Source organism: Euprymna scolopes, chromosome 40 (genome assembly GCF_053919585.1).
Source record: "Euprymna scolopes isolate OS-2025 chromosome 40, ASM5391958v1, whole genome shotgun sequence".
Classification (NCBI taxonomy): domain Eukaryota; kingdom Metazoa; phylum Mollusca; class Cephalopoda; order Sepiida; family Sepiolidae; genus Euprymna; species Euprymna scolopes.
The window spans coordinates 2,781,546-2,803,096 of record NC_136521.1 but is presented as its reverse complement, the minus strand read 5'-3'; the positions used below and the strand labels follow the sequence as shown (position 1 = coordinate 2,803,096).

Genomic DNA, 21,551 nt, shown 5'->3' with positions numbered 1-21,551 from the left:
TATATATATATATATATATATATATATATATATTATCAAAGTTTTAAGAACCGATTATTCCATAAATTATCGGTTCTATTTACTTAAAAATTAGAATAGCGATACTAAAATATTCTTTGGATTTTGTTTTCAGTTTTAAAAATATCCACTTTTTTCCAATTTTTTGTTGTGATTTACAATTTACGCGTATATTTGTGTGTTATTATTATTATTATTTTTAATTAATTTAATTATTTATACCAAAGTTCATTTTTACCTAAATGCGGGTTGAGAATAATTTTCCCTTTTGACCAATTTGGTACCTCTAAATAGTGGGCGGCGTATGCATTATTTTAAAAATATACTTTTGCAACTAACTGAGGAACCGCTAGATTCAGCCATTCAGATGAGTCGTAGACAACGAAACACGTGTCAGTGCATATTATATATATATATATATATATATATATATATATATATATATATATATAGTTTTGAAATAATAAGCGGAAGTTTCTCGAGAGCTCTTTCGGCTATCATCTCATCAGGAGAAAATCGATAGCGTACAAAATAATATTGTGTATCATTACAATACAATATTATTTTGTACGCTATCGATTTTCTCCTGATGAGATGATAGCCGAAAGAGCTCTCGAGAAACTTCCGCTTATTATTTTCAAAACTATATATAAATTCTGTACCTCCAAACATTTATATATATATATATATATATATATATATATATATATATATATATATATATATATATATATAAGTATGTTTGCGTGCATGTATGTGACAAAAATATGAACGTGTGTAACATCTGTTGATCATCATTCAATCCCGGGTAAGGTCGGGTTTCCCTAGTTCTTTTACATTCTTCATATTTTATCATGTATCTTGTTTTTTATGTTACCTTTTTTTTCTAGAAGTGTTCCGGTCTTTGAGTTTCTCTTGTGATTTTTTAAAAAGATCAACTTGATGGAGGTTGTAGATTACATTGGGCGAAACGTTGTAAAAATAACACTTAGGATAAGATGCAAACAATGCCGATGGGCAAATAATGCTTAAGAAATTGGGTTTTCTTATTACGAAGACGCGAAACAATCTTTCACTTGGTGATATAAGCACCAAAATTGAAATTTGTCAGGATTGCTTCTGCAACCATCTTGAAAATTGGCTGCCATCTTCAAAATTGGCAACCATCTTGAAAATTGGCAACCATCTTGAAAATTGGCAACCATCTTGAAAATTGGCTGCCATATTGAAAATTGGCTGCCATCTTGAAAATTGGCAACCATCTTGAAAATTGGCAACCATCTTGAAAATTGGCAACCATCTTGAAAATTGGCTGCCATCTTGAAAATTGGCCACCATCTTGAAAATTGGCAACCATCTTGAAAATTGGCTGCCATATTGAAAATTGGCTGCCATCTTGAAAATTGGCAACCATCTTGAGAATTGGCAACCATCATGAAAATTGGCAACCATCTTGAAAATTGGCTGCCATATTGAAGTTTCTGATTGCTAACGTTCTTTTCTTAAAATGTATTTTTTCTGAACGTCATTTGTACCAATTTTGGTGCTTGTATCACTAAATGAAAGATTTATATGAAATATTGAGATAACCTACCCCACTGGCCCTGTCGGTGGGGCATTAGAATGCACCGACTGCCCCCTCCCCTGCAGAGGGTAAAAGTTCCTCAATGGGGGTCCTGGATATGACCTTAAACTATATCCAGTGGTGAGGCCCCAGCTTGTGGGCTTTGAGGAGTGTGGAACCACCCTTTAATTACCATTGCTCCCAGGTCCACTCTGACCCGGAGTGGTAGTACCTGTTAGGGTCTCAACTATGGGTTAAATAGAAACTGACGTGAAAACAACAAATATACTCTATTAAAAAAAAAATTCATCAAAATCTTTGGATTTGGCATTAAATAACCCGAAAAGGGTTGATATGCCGTAAAACAAAAACAACCAGCCAAACAACCCCACTGGTTAGTGGCATTTAAAACTGTGGTCAATAGATTCCTATACTTGTTCATTACATGGGACAGTATCCTTCCAGATTATGAGGTTCCTTCAATAAGTTTTCAGGCGTTTGGTTCAAACATTAAAACTTGAAAAAATTAGTATATTATTTCTATGCCTATTATACAATGACTGACCAATTCTGATGATTTCAGGTTCAAATGAACAGCTATAGATGGAATTGGAATACACCCTACGAAAACCTGACTGTTACAACTGATTAATTTTAAAAATATGCACTCTGGAAGTGAGGACACTTGAGAAGATGTATATGAAAAAAAAAATCCTATTTTAAATATGGACAAAATTCCACAGAAACGTATGAAATGCTTCAGACTGATTCTGGGCCATCATGCACGAATCAAGCATCAGTTTTTAAGTGGCATATGAGATTCAAGAAAAGCACGCAGTCTGCGAGGTATTATGAAAAGCATGAAAGGCGTAAGAATGTCAGAACACTAGAGTAAAATGGCCAAATAAGGAATTTCATGGAGAAGGACCTTCGTGTGTCTATAGAGACAATAACTTCACAATTTGATGTCAGTGTGGGAACTGTACACGAAATTATTCACGATGTACTGAAGATACAGAATATTTGCTCGGGGTTTGTCCCAACGGTGCTCAAAGGAGATAAAAAAAGAAAGACGTTGTAATGACAGTAGAGAGATGATCGGACTGATACATTCAGATCCGGCAGTTATTTTTACTCTGGTGGCCTGCGATGAAAGCTGGATCGACTGCTTTGATCCAAATATCAAGAGACATACATTCTAATGGAAGTCTGCAACCTCTCCTAGATCCTGAAATGCCAGACAGAGCAAATCCACTAGGAAATTGATCCCCCTTTTTTTTATAGAAGGAGCATGATCTGCATGCACTATTTTTCCACTGGACAAACAGTTAACGAGAAATACTATGTTGGGATTTTAAGGGATATCAGGAAGAGATGTCATCGGAAGAGGCCAGCAATCTTCAAATCGGTTAAATGGCATTTCCAGCATGACAATGCACCAGTCCATAACTCAATCCTTGTCACAGACTATTTGACCAAAATGGACATCGATAGTTCTTTATGCTGCCTATAGCACAGACCTCGCTCCCTGTGACTTTTGGTTATTCCCTAAGCTCAAGGAAAACCTTAGAGGCCGTCGTTATGAGACAATTGAGGAGATGAAAAGGGCTGCGACGAGAAAAGCAGAGTACATCAAATGCATTGCGTCCGGATGGGAACTAGTGTCCATATGAAAAACGCCTGGAAACTTATTTAAGGCACCTCATAATGGCTTGTAAACTTCAACAAAGTAGAGGCTGTCGTTATGAGACAATTGAGGAGATGAAAAGGGGCTTCGACGAGGATTATTGACACGCTCACACAAGAGGACTTCCAAGGATACAACAAGTTAATTGCAGCCGGATGAGAGGACTTCGACGCGAACTCGTGTTTCAGGTGCGTACTATCAATAAAATACCCCATATGAAAAAAAAAGTCTGGAAACTTATTTATAGCATCTCCTATGCGCTTGTAAACGTCAACAAGGTTGTGTCACTAATTTAACATTGCATGCTCACATTTTCTTTATATATACAGGGTGTTTCAAAAGTCTTGGGAACATAAAGATTTTTAATAACTCAAAAACTATTAGGAGTTAAAAAATGAAATTGGTACCGTTGGAAAGGTTAAAGTTTCAAGTTTTGTGGGGAATCTTCAAACTTGCTCAATATGAGCACCATTCGTCACACGGCAGACATCTAGTCGATAGTCCATTTCCTGCCAAACGCGTTCCAGCATCTTGACGTCAATGGTTCCCACAACTGCCGTTATTCGAGCCTTTAGTTCGTCAATATCTCTTGGAAGGGGCGGCACATAGACTTGTTGCTTGACAAAGTCCCAAAGGAAAAAGTCACACTCAGTACCCCATATGCGAGTGCTATGCTTGTTAACTTTGCCATTCAGATAGAAGGTCGCCTCATCGCTAAAAACAAGCCGGTCATCAAAGCCGTTATCTTCCAACTTCTCTTGCATTGCAATGCAAAAGTCACGGCGAAGTGGCTTAACTTTTGGACCAACTTGAGCTTGTAAGGTACCATTTGCAGTCGTTTCCTTAAGACACGCCAGACAGTTGCTGGAGCAAGCTGAAGTTCCCTGCTGGCTCTTCTCACTGATTTACAGGGGCTCTGCTGAAAAGCTTCCGGACTTGCTCAACTGCATCTTCTGAAGTTGAAGGGCGACCTGTTCGCTTACTTGGGCACAAACACCCATCTTTCACAAATTTAGCATGCCATCTGACAATGGGTTTCCTTTCAGGGACTTCTTTTTTAAATTTCCTGCGAAATGCACGCTGAACACATGTCCACGATTCAGTCTTTGCAAATTGGAGGATGCAAAACGCCGTGTCTTGTTTAGAGAACGCCATTACTGCACATGGAAAGATTAGACGAAAATCATTAGTATGACCAAAAACTTGATTAAGCAAGCTTTAAAATGACACCAGTTTCATTTTTCTACCTGGAATAGTTCATGAGATATACGCATTTGTAATGTTCCCAAGACTTTTGAAACACCCTGTATAATGAATGGATAATTACAATGTGGAAACAATAAAAAATAAATAAATATACTATCCGCTAAAATCGAAGCAGACGAAAATTAAAAGGCGACACATTTTTCTTTTTCTTTTACACTCTTCTTCGAACATTTGACAGTTCTTATTTACTTTACCTCCCCACGGGAGGGAGTTAGACACCAGGATCGTTTTTTTTTTAACGTGAATAAAGGAAAAAAATAAAAATTGTCTCACTCGTGAAGGATTTCTCCTTACAGACAGAGATAAAGAAATTAAAGTGTAGAATCTGTAAGAACAGATACTACACTTTGATGTTGGCCCGAAGGCCAAGAACATATTCATAGTCATCTACATTAAAAAAAAAAGAAAAACAATTGAAAAATAAATAATAATTACCATTCCTGTAACGTTCCCATTCGGTAAATTCAAATCGTTTGTCGAAATATTTAACCTCAGCGGCCGCGAACAGTATACGACAAATCTCCGCCCTGCCTCGCCCGTTGAAATAATAAAGAGTATAGGACGGCATTGTGCGTGTTTTTTTGTTTTGTTTTTTTTGCGTTTGTATCTATTTATTTTTCTTTTCAGATCCGTTGTAATTAACGACAAGCAAGAACTCTGTGTTTCTCCAAGTCTGTCCGCTCTGTTTGCCTCCAGTCGAAACCTTGCACGCTTTATACCTCATAGTGAGTCACTAGGCGAATAATTTGCAGGACTCGACCAATAAGTCTGTGAGTGGTGCTTCCAAGGACGATGCTTCTATATTCCGCAGTTTATCCAATTTGCGTTGCATTGTAATCAAAGAGAAGAAAGCACCACCAAGAAGCACAAAGTTCCATGCCATTCACTTTAAAAGGCAGATCACCTGAATGTGTATACAATTTCTTCAATATATTAATACAATAGCGTTGCGTTGTTTTCCGTGTCACGCTTACATCTTTTTTTTTATTCTGTCGTTTGATTATTATGACCTTCCATTGTTTGTAATGAATAATTTTACCAAGATTACTTCATAAGTTTTGGTTTCGGTTTCGATTATAGCTGAAGGAACTCTAGTTATATATATATATGCCCAGTTGGTAGAGTGCTTGCCTCGCATACAAGAGGCTCGGGTTTCGAATCCTGAGTTCGGATATGGCTAACTGATGAGCACGAATGAGGGCGAAACTCGAGTCTTGGACTTCCGGTTCGTTGACTGTCATTGCTTTTGTGGGCTGCGATGTTGTTTGGCCGTGGAATCTATTATATATATATATATATATATATATATATATATTTATATATATATATATATATATTTTTTACGTAAATAAAGTCATATCTTGCAGACCGTTTCGATCATTATTAATCTCATCAGGCAAGAAAAAAATTTGAAAATTATAAAAAGTTCAGTAACTTTTAATCACTTTAGAGGAGAAAATATTTTACCATGTCTATTGCATAGCATGGTTTAAAGATAAAAATTGCTCTTATTAATTTACCATTACTAACGACCCTTGTTGGAATTCAATGGTCTTAATCGTTTGAATATTTTCAACCTGGAATATATATATATATATATATATATATATATATATATATATAACTAGAGTCCCTTCGGCTATAATGGAGACCGAAACCGAAACTTATGAAGAAGTTCTGGTATATATATATATATAAATAATTTTTAAAAACAGTAATCTACGGACGTCCATGTTTCGAGCCCCTATCCCTCTTCAGCGTAGCTTGACTGTTTCTAGGAATCGAACACCGAACCTTATGTATAGCAGTCCGGTCCATAATCCATTACACTACGACGCCATACATAATTTTGCTATCTTATTTTTTCGCTTATAAACTTACGAAGATTAGTTGTGGATTTTTTTAAAACAATAATTCGATTAACTTAGCGTCCTGGGCTTGAACATCGAGTTTCTTAAGAAATCGCCAATTAGACTTTTTTTTTTTTTTTACATAGGCGTCACCACTTATCAAGGCCGATAGGCCACTCAAGGATAAGGGTTAAAGAGTGTAGAGTAGTCAAAAGGACAATATATTAATCGATAGTAATGGAAGTTCGGTAATTTTTTTTTTACGTAGGCATCACAACATTATCAGGGCCAAGAGGCCACTCAAGGATAAGGGTTAAAGAGTGTACAGTAGAAATTGGACAATATAGTAATCATTAGTAATGAAAATTTTGGTAAATTTGATAACTTATATGGAACGGCTCAACAAGAACTTATTTACGTTAGACTTGAAGACAACCATATTGTAGTCAGCCGTTTTTTTTTAAATAAAATAAATAAATAAATAATGAATATTATTTGTTTAATAAAAAATAAAAAAATATGGGCGATTTCTTAAGAAACTCAATTTTCAGAGCGAAGATGCTAAGTTTACCGTATTATCGTTTGAAAAATCAACAACAAATCTACGTCTATTATAGATTGTTATAGATAAAGTGTATAAGAGTATGTAGTATTACAGTTATGGAATGCTTAATAGGTTGTGTTAGCAAGATCTATATATAGAACACGTGAGGAAGTAATGACGTCATTTTATTTGTTTAATTTTGGCAATGCAAAGTATCTAGAAATAATTAAAATATTTTTGGATATTGTTTCCTCATCAGTATAAAAGGTGTATGGGGAGGGGAACACCATTTTTAACAATTTCGAATTTACTTTAGTTATTGAGCCTTTGTGAGATAGTGTCTTCATGTTGCTTTTATAAAAAAAATGGATTTGATTAGGTTTCCCCTATGTAAAATTATTAACCCTTCACTTTTCCTCTTTCTCTCGATCTCTCTTTCTCTCTCTCCCTCTCTCTCTCCATATATATATATATATATATATATATATATATATATATATATATATATATATATATGAAATAAGAATTATAGTTAAGTTTACCAAAATGATCCAAGATGGCAAAACTAAAGTACATTATAAATATTAAAGAATTAATTTCTGCATCTTTGAATTTTACCATTATTAGATATTTTACCTTTCACGAGCGACTGAAGTAAGATAAAACAAAAAAAGTGCAATCACTTTTTTCTTCACCCTATTCCCTCTGCTTCACTTTTTCTTAAGATCTATGATTTACTTGCAGTTTCATTTAATACTTTTTCAAGCAAAATCCGATCCCCCATTTTGCCAAATCCTACCCTATGTTGAGATAGAAAGTATTTCTTCGAAACTCCGCGCATTAAGGACTATCCACTTATTTTGTGTTTCCTTTTAAAAATTAAATATGTTTTTAACTCTTTTTCAACGTGCTTTAAACATGTTTTATTAACTATTTGTTCTTATATATATATATATATATATATATATATATGTTCTTATATATATATATATATATATAACTATATATATATATATATATATATATATATAACTACTTCATTTATTCACATAAATTTAATATACGAAAGTATAGATTTATGCGTCAACTTTAAGTATTTACTTCAAAAGTGCTCAATACGTAGGTAGAGCTAGTTAGTAATTTATAAAATATATATGGCGATTAAGCTACACTGAATATTCTGCGTTTCATCCAACTATGGGATTCGTCAGGCTTATGCGCGAATTCTGTTGTTGCTTCTTGTTTTTATATATGTTGAGGATTTCTAGTTGGCCAATCAGCTTTCTAGTATCCACCGCGCCCCTTCCTATCCGCCAATAGGTATATTTATATGTATAAAAAGAAAAAAAAAGGAGAACGTCTACCTAAAACCACTAACCTAGTTCTAAAACAGATCCTTTGTTTGATAAAATGCATGCCCATTGGCTGATAGGAAGGGGCGCGGTGGATACTAGAAAGCTGATTGGCCAACTAGAAATCCTCAACATATATAAAAACAAGAAGCAACCACAGAATTCGCGCATAAGCCTGACGAATCCTATAGTTTGATGAAACGCAGAATATTCAGTGTAGCTTAATCGCCATATATATTTTGTAAATTACTATATATATATATATATATATATATATATATATATATATATATATTATTTTCATAAAATTTCGTTTCAGTTGCGGTTCAAGCTAAGTCACCGTGTCATATGAATATACTTTTTCAATCTGGAAATCACAACTTTATAAAAATCGGTAGAAAATTGACTCTATAATAATATATACGAAATCTGCCTGAATTAAAATATCATATTTAAGCATACTTTAGGACCGGGCTACGCCGGGCGTCCCTGCCAGCTTAGATTACTACTTTCGCAGTTTTAACAAAAGAGCTATAATAATATCGGGGGCGTCTCTATTTACACTGAACATCTACAGAATGCCAACATGAATATATTACATATGAAAGTGTCCGCTGTTGAATTTCCAAAGGTCCCGCTAGTAAATAATTAAGTCAACTGTTGACTTGTTATTCGCATTATTTGGCTTCATCGGACTTCTCTTCTTTTCTTGAGTGTCCAAAACCAGTCGGAAGCATTCCATACGTTTCTGCGACATTTTTCGCAAGTTAAAAACAGAATTTTATTGCATATCGTTCTTCTACTGTGGTCCCACGTCCAGCTGGCATTTTTTAAAATTCACTTGTTGTGACAATCAGGCTTTGGTAGCATTTATTGCAATTTCTAGTGTAGCTATTCCAACTAGAAATCATAAAAAATTAGTCAGTTGTCACAGTAATTGTCTGCATGTTTGAGATGAGGTGTTTTTATTTATTGAGATTGTCGGACTGACTTCCTCATCTTTGTTGTTATAGTCACAACGTTTCGGCCGTTTTGCCCTCCGGCCTTTATTACCTGTTTTTTTTTTATCGAACTGGGGAACCGTTTGTTAGGAGTCTAGAACCCAATCCTTTATTATTATTATTATTATTATTACGGGGGTACCGTGTTCGGACTCCAGCTAGGCTCTGGGCAATAGTTGCTGATTGTCTGCTTTGTATGTTACTTTTCACTGCCTTCGTTCAGGATTGAACTCCGCACCTTTGGGTAACTGTAAACTTTGATACAACGTCTAGGACCACTCGGTTATATGTCACTAGGACGTCTCATAAGATGTATAGCAATAGTATACTTATTTTTCAAACGTCTATGATAATTTTAAATATCTGTACAAAAGTCTGTCTTCAATAATGAACGAACATCGTCTATCTTTTTTTTATATGTATCTGTACTATTAAAAGAAATTCTAAATTTTTATTCATGTGTGCGTATAAACTTTTGAACGGATGCATCGAATTGAAAAAAATGTTTTTTTTTGTTTCCTGAAAAGTGTGATTCCCTTAGATTGTCCTTATTTATATATAGTCCGTACCGAACAACGCTGAGTCACACAAAAACCCGAAAGGGGTTTTTGGCCGTTTCGTGCAATTATCGAAACAGTTATCGGCACATGTTAACGGAATTTACCACTCTCTGTATACAGTCGCGGTAACATCTTTCGGCATACGCACAGGACTTGTAGCGCAATGGGTAACGCGTCTGTCTACGGCTCAGACGATTCCAGCTTCGAATCTTGGCAAGTTTGTAATGGTTTTAACGATCATGTTATCCAACGTTTACTCATTATCCTTGCCCTTAGTTAGAATATATTTTCTCTTTCAGTGATTTTGTTTTGTGCATATGGGAATTTCCCATACTTCGAGTTCACAAGGTAAACGTTGATGGTAAGACAATGTTGAGTGTACTTGATGTTGAATGTACTCGATTTTGTGTTTGACTCGGCGTTGTGTGTGCCGCTAGTATAGACTATGTGTTTCCACTGCTTATTATGTGTATTTTTAAATTTGTCTACTTCCTTTTCCCTATGTATTTCTACAATGTCCTACATATGTTCCCATTTCAACTATTTCTACATATTGCATGCTTAGAATCCATCATTCTCTCTTTTCTGAGCTGATATCTTCAGGCCAGCTTTTTGTAGATATAAAAACCTGTCTCTTACTCCTCTTCTGGTGATTGGCCCTGTCGGTGGGACATTAGAATACATCGACTGCCCCCCTGCAGAGGGTAAAAGTCCCTCAATGCGGGTACTGGATATGACCTTAAACTATATCCAGTGGTGAGGCCCTAGCTTGTGGGCTTTGGGGAGTGTTGAGCCACCCTTTAATTACCGTTGCTCCCAGGTCCACTCTAACCCAGAGTGGTAGTACCTGTTAGGGTTCCAACTATGGGTTAAATAGAAACTCACTTGAAAACAACAAATATATTTTATTAAAAAATTTTTCTTCAAAATCTTTGGATTCGGCATTAAATAACCCGAAAAGGGTTGATATGCCGTAAAACAAAAACAACCAACCAACCAATCTTCTGGTGAAATTTTTTTTTAAAAGGGCGTCACAACTTATTAAGGCCCGAAGGTCACTCGAGAATAAAGGGTTAATGAATATAAGGCAGTAGTTTAGTAATCGTTTATAGTGCAGATGGAAATGCCATGGCGTAACTAGTTTTATTTTTCCTTATTGATCTGATGATTTGTATTATTTGAAATTATCGGACTCCTGTTCTCATCCTGAGTGTCATTTCTACAAGGTTTAGGTCGATGTAACCTCCGGTATTCTTCGGTAGATCTTGGCGAACTCGGGAATGTTTCTGTCGGACGTACGGACAAATGACGGAATGGTTAGAGTATTTGGAAAAAATCAATTGTAAAAGTGATATTCTGTTGAAGGTTCAATTCTTAGTGTGGGCGACCAGAAAATGCAATTACGAATTAATAAGGATTTCTATCCAGTCATAGCTTAGGGAATGAGAGTATGTTCCCCCCATGAAGTATATAAAGGGTTCCGTTTGAAATTCTGTCGAAATTCCCGAGTTCGACAGAAACATTTCCGAGTTCGACAATATTCACTTGAAGAAGGTCGGGGGTTATATCGACTGAAACGAAGGGAAATGACTCTCACGATGAGAATAGTAGTCCAATCAATCCAAATAATAGTAGAATTTTATTTTTTAATGCAAAACATCATATAATCAAATGTGCCTCGCATTATCAACCAATCTCTTACATCTGTCGTTTCGTCACAAGAAATTGGCATTACATTCTCAGTGTTGCTTGTATTGGGGATTAAACCTTCACGCTCTAAAGAAATGTCACTCATTTTACTAAATAGCTTATTAGAATAAAATGTTCTAATGCATAACATGCATGCAATAAGTCCCGCCCTATCAACCAAGCACTAACCCCTGTCCCATCATACTAATTTGCAAGTCGAGTCTCAATATCGCCGATATGAGTACTGAAGCTTTAAATACTAAAAGAAAATCACTTAGAAATGGGTGTTTTTTTTTTGTTTTTTTTTTACATAGGCATCACCACATTATCAAGGCCAAGAGGCCACTCAAGGATAAGGGTTAAAGAGTGTACAGTAGAAATTGGACATTATAGTAATCATTAGTAATGAAAATTTGGTAAAGTTGATAACTTATATGGAACGGCTCATCAAGAACTTATTTACTTTAAACTTAAACACAACCATATTGTAGTCAGCCGGAAAGCAGGAAAACGGAAGACAATTCCACAGGCGTTCAGTTCTGAGAAAAAAGCTTTGTTCATGGAATCTACGTTTAGGTTTAGGCACAGATAAAGAGTGGGGGGAATTATTGATAGTGTTTACAGCTAGACGAGTGTTTCTTGTGAAAGTTTGGCGAGGGGGGACCATAGATTGAAGCTCATTCGAACACTTTCCATGAAAATAACGATACATCAGAGACAAACTCGCAACATCTCTTCTGTGAGATAAAGGTTGTAAGGAAGAGAAAAGGACATCTCCTACGAGGCTACGAAGTATTTTGAACTATATCAAGGCAGGCCAAGTCCTTTCTAGCAGCTCCTGCCCAGATGTGGCAACAGTCTTCCATCCTTGGACGTACCTGGCTCTTATATAGATAGAGAATAGCATCTGCAGTGAGATATCTACCGGATCGATAGAAAGATCCCACCATTTTTCCAGCGGCCTTGGCAACAGATTTGATGTACGTGTTCCATTTAAGATCAGGAGTAATGGTCAAGCCCAGAAGTTTGTCAAAACCTGAGGCCTCCTGAAGACGAGAGCCATTCATTTCAATTGATGTCAGATGTGGATCAGAATGTTGATGATGTAAAGAGAGAAGCTTGGTTTTAGATGCATTAAAAGTAACCATCAATTCTTTACCCCATTGTACTACGTGCTCAAGATCAGAGGAGAGAGAATTGGAGAGATTATTTAATAGTTTATCTCTCATGCCACGATTTCTTGCCTATATATCCGAAGATGCATACAGTTTTCTTTTACATAAAAAAAACAACACTTCCAGCTGACTGTTTTCTAGCTTTTCTAGAATCTTGGTTTGTGTAAGACTATGATCAATTGGCATTTCCTATCATTGTTTTAATTATTTTTCGTTTATGTCAGCTGCTTACATAAAGTTGCTTCACGACTTGTCTGGGGCAATTTCCATAATAATAAAAAAGTAATATTCGTCCTGAATACATCTTTAGCAAATGTTTCATTACGAACCTGTTGATTGTTGTTGTTGTTATTGGTGTGGTTATTGTTGTATTTGTTGATTGTGGTTGTTGGTTGTTGTTGTTGGTGCTGTTGTTGGTTGTTGATTTTTTTGTTGTGTGTTGATTGTTGTTGTTGTTGTTTATTGTTTTTGCTGATTGTTAATTGTTGTTGATTGTTGTGGTTGCTATTGTTATTGGTATTATTGCTGTATTAGTTGTTGGTTGTTGATGGTGGTGGTGTTTTTGATTGTTGTTTTTTATTGTTGACTGTTGATGTTGTTGTTATTGTTCTCGATTGTTGATCGTTGTTGATTGATGATTGTTTATTGTTGTTGTTGTTAATTACTTTTTTTGATCGTTGTTGTTGATTATTGTTGATTGCTGTAGATGCTGTTTGTTGCTTTTTTAATTGTTGGTTGTTTTTGTTGATTAGTGTTGCATTTTTACTTGTCGAATGCTGTTGTCGTTTTTGTTGATTGTTGTTGTCTGATAACGATTTTGTTGGCATTTATTTCCCCGACATTAATAGAATCTATCAAGATTTTTTTTTCTAGAAAGACATCGTTTACTTACGGGACGCACTGTAACAGTACGCGTATGAGCGGGCGGGAAAATATCAGCACGAGCTGCAAAATAGCGTGCTTGCAGGGATATTAGCAGCAGTTGCCGAAAATGTGAATGGCTGTCTGCGTGAGAGGGACGTGACTTCATAGTGGCATCAAGATACTCTTTAAGCTGATGTCGAGACGAGGAGAAGGAAGCACTCTAATATTCGACTTGAGTTGAAAAGAAAAAAAAAAGCTGAGTATTATCTTTGTTTTCTTTTCGATGGGTGCTGGATGTGTGGGGGTCCAAGAGAGCTTGAAAGTAACGAACAAGGTTTGAGCGTAACGGTCATGTTACAGGACCACGTGAAATTTCCCAACGTCCCTAAGTTAAAAAAATCACATAATAGCCACAACTCATCAAGGCAGGATTGCCACTCGAGGATACGTGTTAATGAGTGTACAGTGGTCACTGGATTAACAACGTATTAATTGTTAGTTGTAAAAACGGTAGAAATGGATTAATAAGGTGGATGGACTTGAAGACGACAATACTGTAGTCAGCTGGAAGGCAGGCCAGCGAAACAGAGTTCTGCTAAGTCAATCTTCAGCTTAAATAGAATTTTTCTTTGCACAATATTCTAGACAAGTGTGGTTAAAACGATCAAGAGTTAAATTCGACACGCTTTTGCCAAAAACTCATTACTCCAAATCCTAAAACTCTGCTTTCAAAACTCAACACCAAAACACAATTCGACAACACTTGTTGCTCTGACATGCAATTTATTTTACAAAGAAGTCACCACTTATCAAGGCCCAGATGTCACTCAATGATAATAGTTAATAAGTGTACAGTGGTCAATGGGACAATGTCGTAGTAATTGTTAGTAGAAGAAATTTGGAAAATTGGATTACTTAAGGGAAACAAGAACTTGGTTACATTGGACTTGAAGACGACCATATTATAGTCAGCCCGAAAGCAAACAAATGGAAGAGACTTCTATAAGTGCGCAGATGTGCAGTTCTAAGAAAGAAACTTTGTTCATGGAATCTACGTTTAGGTTTATGCACAGATAAAGAGTAGGGGGAAATTATTGATAATGTTTCCAGCTAGACGAGTATTTCTCGTGAAAGTTTGGCGATGGGGTAACATAGATTGGAGCTCAGAAGAGCACTTGCCATGAAAATAACCTTAAGCAGAGACAGGCTCGCAAATCTCAAAACTAGTAAGTCTTTGAAAAATCAGGCTTTTTGTATCAAACCAGAAGCATCTTATGCTAAATATAAATAGAAAAAGCTACTCATTTCTTCTTCATTCTTTTTGTCTGCATAAAAAAAAAAGTTTTTTTACTAATTTTTGACGTGTTTAATTACAGAAGAGCAAATTATTTTGCCTTTGGTGACATTTCTGACCACAAAAGAGATACACAACTCGGTGTTTACTGGTAAATAAATAGTGTGGTTATACGTCAGTCCGACTGCTGACATATGCATCACGTATATATAACATCGGCAGACATATTCACCCGTGGAAGATTTAATTGTGTTCATTGTTTTCTGCAAGGTGAGAACAGCGGAACATGATATTTAACTGTTTGTTCTTTCTTTTTCTTAAACAATTCTAGAAATTTGTGAAACCCTATAAACTAATCAAATCTGATTGATCTAAAATTTGGTAGACCAATAGCCAATGCTAGGGCCCACATTCCGAGTCTTCTGGAAATTTGAGTCACCGATGGGCAGATTGTGTGAAGAAAAAGAAGAATCATTTGCGCATATTATATCAGAATGCCCTATGCTAGCTCAATATAAACATAAAAATGGAGGAGCGAATAAGTCACTCAAGTCCTACATATATACAAATACTATTAATTAGACCACAATGAGAAGTGGTATAAGCATAACACAGAAGTGCTACAAGAAAACTGACAATGTCAAACTTTTTAAAGTTGTGACCGGATGTGTGTGCCCCCCGACAATCCGCCGACCCGCAACGTCGTGTGTGTCGTGGTATTTTTCCTTCACTGTGTTTCTTATGGCCGGATCGTCATTTTCTCGCTGGCGACTCTCGATAGGAAAACACGAGGGTTCACAAAGTAGAAATATTAAAATAAAACAATCACGAAGAACACATATATTTGACAGGACGTGGGTGCTTGTCTTCTTCCCGTTCTATCGATGTTACGTTAGTCTGTCAGTGACAATCCGGCGCTATCTCTGTTTCGCAGTCAACTCTAAAAACTGTCAACCCGTTGTCGTTATCAGCTCCCATCCAGCGCGAACAGCATCTAGTTGTCAACTGACTTCGCTGCGTTGGTATTTAAAGTCGCCCCTATCCCGGCTACCTGGAAGCTCCCCTTTCCTTGTAATCTTTACTCTTATGTTGTCATTGTCACATCTGTAGGCTTCTATTGTCATTGTCAAATCAAGAAGGCTCGATCTAAAAATGCCTACAGATTCATTGTTTACTACTTCCTATTTCATTGTACATTTATAGGACACTATTATCTATTGTTCCACTTCAGCACTTAGTGACTCATGGGTCACCTTCATAGTATCACAAGGTCCTTGAACATTTACTTTTGAAAGGTTCATAAGAGCAGTGGCATACAATTTAAATGAATGGCATTTGTGGAGGCTCCATGTTTTGACAAGCTTCTGGATCAGTCGTTTACTCATGATATGAGATGGAACACGTACATCAAATCTGTTCCCAAGGCAGCTGGAAAAATGGTGGGATAGTTCTACCGCTCCAGAAAAAAGAAACTCTAGTATTAATGCTGGAGCCCCTCATAAGTCCATTCTGGCCCAACTCTATTCCTGATCTGCATTAATGATCTCCCAAATCACATTCTAAGATCATTCGTAAACAATTATGTTAACGACACCGTTGTACAATATCTTCGCGACACCAAGATGGCCGATGGTCTCGTGATCACCGCATGGTTCGACTGGTCTTTCTCGGTTTTTTACACGCCTACGTTGCTTTAAGATCCGTAGAAAGAATAGATGAGTGCTGCGGAATGGGAGTAATTTTAATTGACGGGCTGAATAAGGTTTTCTCAGAAAATCTTAACTTCAATTAGGCTGCGTCATTGATGGAGAAGGCATTGGCAACGGATTTGGTTCGATAAGTGGCGACAAAAAAATGTAACAACTCCGTTGCCACTGCATGACACTATGACACTATTGTTCCCGTGGTTTGTTGCTTGGTTGAGGAACGTCCTGGGAACGATAGTGTCATTATACTACTATCTATGGAAATACTTCAAAAGCCGTAAACAACCAAGTTTTCTGTGATTCTCTCTCTGATCTTGAACACATGATGCAATGGACAAAGAGGTATGTGGTTTATTTTAATACATCTAAAACCGTAATTCTATCCTTAACAACGGTCTGATCCCTCTCTGGTATCAATTGAAATAGAATGGCTCTCGTCTTGGAGAGGCGCCATGTTTTAATAAGCTTCTGATTTGTGATAGAACACGTACACCAAATATGTTGCCAAGGCTGCTGGAAAAAATGTAGGATCGCTCTACCACTCCACAAGATATCTCACTGTTTATGCAATTCTGTGCAAAGATATATTAAAGGGTAGAGTACTGTTGCCATATCTTGGCTGGAACTGCTAGAAAGACCTTATGTGTCAGCATTCTTATCGCACTGAGAGTCGCCAACCTGATGAGTCCTGAACTGTGATTTTAGCTTCAACCTCTGCCTCATCGATAAAGTGTTGTATCCCTTTGCCTGTTTTACAAGAATTTTAATAGTGGATGTTCCTACAAAATGTTACGTTGTCGTATCATAAAATGAGCGTTTGTTGTATCCTCTATTTATAAAGATTGAGTGTTTGATTATCTTATCAGAGTTAATGTCGTTGTATGTGTGATCGTCTAGTGGTCTTTCTATTACACTCTGTTAAGTGTGAATATGTGTGTGACATGTCTTGTATCTTCTACATACCTCCTGCCATTTCGTTGGTCCATCTGGAAATTCTCGTCTGGGAGGGAGAACGGTACCTGTTTTTTGGGGACGAAGATTTATTTCACTCCAAGACAAGAAATTGGTTCTATAGTTTTTTATTCACCTTCCAGATCGTTCGCAGAAGAATGGAAAGTGAATTTGGCCTGTGTTGTTTTTTTCTCCTAGGTCTTATTTCTACCACGTCCCCACCCCCAGCGAAGGGGAGGAAACAACGGCCAAGACGTCTGCTCTTGTCCAAGTCCCAACCAAATCTCCTCGATTCAGCTAACCTAATCACATGACTCACACGCAATCCAATCAGCTGATCTTGACTTCCGATCAACGTGTCTACACTATAATTCACACTCTTCCCATCTCTCTCTCTCTCTCTTTCCATTCTCTAACAAAAATACAAACCCTTCTACTCTCTTGAAGAAATAACCCAGACAAATTTGACAAGCAGCAAAGCCACACCCCTACACAGTAGAACTCATTAGATGTAAGAAAACCTTCTACTCAAATAGTTTTTCCCCAGAACTCCTATAGTTTGTAAGTCCTTTCCGGGTTCCTGCTTCCCCAACTGTGCTGACATGCAGAAGTTCAAATATAATGTGAATAGATATCTTGCTGCTTAACTTCTTTCATAGTATCCCTGCAACTTATGTCTCTGATAGTAGACTTCTATATCAAATTGGCACTGTATGTTGTTTGGGGTGAAAATGTAATAATAAAAAAAACGATGTCACTGTGGTTCGGTAGAAGAATCAACAATAGATAGCAAGAAAGAAAAACACCTAATAAAAGACTGTTACTTTCGCTCCCCCTCGTTTCTTTATTTCTTTTTTGTTTTATGAATCGGGTTTTAACTTTATGTCTTGTCACTTTTATCGAATTAGTGCAACGGTTTTCGTCTTAAGCTTCTTAAATGCTATTTTTTTAAAACGTTTTCACGAATCTTCAATATCTTGAAGATTAGTTATCTGCTCATCTTCAGCGAAACTTATCTCGAATCCTCCAACTGAAGTCAACTTATCTTACGGACTATATGATTAAAATACAGGTGTGCACTACAATTTATATGATTTCGACATCTACCAATCAGCTGATGCTTAACTGATTCCTGCTTTAAAACGAGTAGTCAACTTGTTATGGTAGACCGACTTACCTGACTCAAACGTTTCAAGGGACACATATGATTGCATATTCCAAGCAATAGCATGTTTATGCTTTTGAGTTGATAATTTCTTTCGTCAGCAATCGAAATCTTAATGCACATTTACATTTCCTCATTTACTCAATAAATCAATTTCAACCAAAACAATTATTCCTCATTCTTGCCTGGTCGTGACGTCCAATCTATTACTCAGCCAAACACGCATTTACACCCACTTTATGTCTACTAGTGGATGTATCTAATGTAATCAAGACCATTAAGTAATGTAGCAATCTGAGCACGGCTTCAAATAACCTAAAGCTAAAATCTCACGTCATGTTCGTCTTTTTCTTCGTCCTTTTGCGGGGTAAAAATATGATCTTCGACTTTCCCGTTGACATTGATACAAACCCCTCCCCAGAAAATGATTTTTAATTTCTATGATTTTTATACTATTTTAATTAGAAATAACTTACCATGGTTAGAATAAATAATAAATAAATAAATAATAATAAATGCGATGGATACACTAAGTGTAGTATTGTTGGGGATTCTGTATAACTTGGAGAGTGTATATATCATGTATATACATATATGTCTCTTGTTCTATATATATATACATGTGTCTACACTCGTGCAGAGTCTAGCGATATAACATGTTCTCCTTATCAATGTGTGTATGTTTGTGTATACGTGTCACAATCATCATTATGACATGTGCATATATACGTGTGCTCGTCCTATATATTGTATCTAATGTTCGTTGAATTGATACGTGTTAAACTTACGAGAGTGTAGAAATACCACTTACGACAGTGTACATATAGTACTTACGCCATTGTAGGCATATAAACAGATAAAGTTTAACAACGGACATGTAATATTTACAACAGAAAGTGACAAATAACAGTTCTCTAGAGTTATAACAACGGGCCATTCGGAAAAAAAAAACATACCTGATCAGTTATCGATCTTGTTTGACGAATCCTCGAGAATAGCTGCAAGGAAGATTAATCCCAACGAATCAACAAATATCTGTTTGTCTTTTCAGCAAGTTTATTTCCCCCCGTTGAAAAGTTCCAACGCTGGTTCTAGACCATCGCATTCTGATCCCCTCTGCTGGAAGCCATCAACAGTCAGTGGACCGTTTTTCTCAGTCTCTCAACTCCGACCGCCGTTACTCTCTCTTTTACTCACGATTCTAATCAAATTCAAATGACTAATCAAATCATACTTACCTTTTATAAGCTCTTCATAAAGTCCACCTCACTGGGAGTCATCATCGTTAATGGACCGTCTTCCCTGCCTTAGCAACTGAATTGGTTTCATTCTCAACTTTTGACTAAAATATGATACGTGTTTTTCAAGTTCTCTCTTAAAGCCCACTTCACCTTAAGTAACCGCTACGTCAGACTCCAGAGGTCAAACAAATTTTAAAATTGACTAATCAAACCGTAAATGTCCATGTCAATTAAAGTGACCTCTACATAAGACTACGTCAGGCTCTACAGGTCAAACCTATTTTAAAATATTTGTTTGTGCTCTAGCATCCTTTTTTATTAAAACATATTAATATGAATAATTTTCTCCGTTAAGATTTATTTTTCTATGATGTCATTCTATTTTTACATATTATAAAGATCATAAAAGTCATCGACTAGCATACATTCAAAGTTGCTAATATGAAACAAAAGAAAAAAAATTTAATTATAACCTAGTTAGATAAATAATTTATAAAACCTAGGATTCTTCGTTCATATAAAAGTAAAAACAAAGTTCGGTGATTATCGCTAAGTCTATTGTTAACGAAAAATAATTCAATGCTAACCATCATCAAAAGACCTGAGGTCATCTCGTTAGCATCAGACAAGGCCAAACTATTTGCCAAGAACTTTGCAGTTAATTCTACCCTATGCGACGAAGGCCATCAACTCCCAGTATTTCCCCCTATAACAGACAACACGCTATGCAACATACAAATATCTGTGCGTGAGGTTCGCAAGCTAATCAAGATCCTAGATTCCAATAAAACAACTGTCCCTGACGGCATTCCAATTATAGTGGTGAAAAATTTTCAACCAGAACTTGCCCCCATACTTACAAAACTGTTTAAGTGTTGCCTTAAGGAGAAGTGCTTTCCAACACTCTGGAAAACCTCATCAGTATGCTCTGTATTTAAGAATTCAGGTGATAAGTCATCTCCCTCCAAGTACAGACCAATAAGTCTCTTATGTGTCATGGATAAGTAGCTGGAATCCATATTAAATAGAGAAGTAATCAACCACATCAGAAGAAATAACCTTCTTAGTGGCATGCAATATGGTTTTCGTTCTGCATGATCTACAGCAGATGTGCTAACAGTTATATCTCATAAGATTAGTGAATCTATCAATAAAGGCTTCCTATCTAGGGCAATTGCACTTGACATATCAAAGGCCTTCGATAAGGTTTGTCATAAGGGCCTACTTCACAAATTTCCAGATATAGCATAACTGGAAATGGTTTCTCTATCATTAAATCATTTCTCTCTGATAGGCTTATAAGAGTAATGGTTGATGGGCAAAAATCAGAGGCCCACAGTATTAATGCTGGAGTCCCTCAGGGGTTCATCCTGGGCCCAACTTTCTTCTTGATCTACATCAATGATTTCCCAAAACACATACTAAACTCATTCGTTGACATCTATGCTGATGACACTACCATCTATGGAAACACATCAAATGCCGTAAATGACAAAGTTCTCTCTGATTCTCTCTCCTCAGATCTTGAGCGCATGGTACAGTGGGTGTAGAGGTGGCTGATCACTTTTAAGGCATCTAAAACCAAGCACCTATCTCTACATCATCAACGCTCTGATCCCCATCT

At 36.5% G+C, this 21,551-nt stretch overlaps 1 protein-coding gene across 1 annotated transcript in view; it reads right to left on the bottom strand.

Moving 5' to 3' along the window:
• LOC145265287 (S-crystallin SL20-1-like) overlaps positions 1–5,112 on the bottom strand; it is a 63,017-nt gene extending 57,905 nt beyond the window's left edge. Inside the window, exon 1 of the mRNA XM_080121065.1 lies at positions 4,971–5,112. Within this exon, the coding sequence (XP_079977191.1) occupies positions 4,971–5,103 (133 nt within the window). The 5' untranslated portion in view covers positions 5,104–5,112. The remainder of the gene's footprint in view (positions 1–4,970) is intronic.
• Between the last annotated feature and the right edge of the window lie 16,439 nt (positions 5,113–21,551).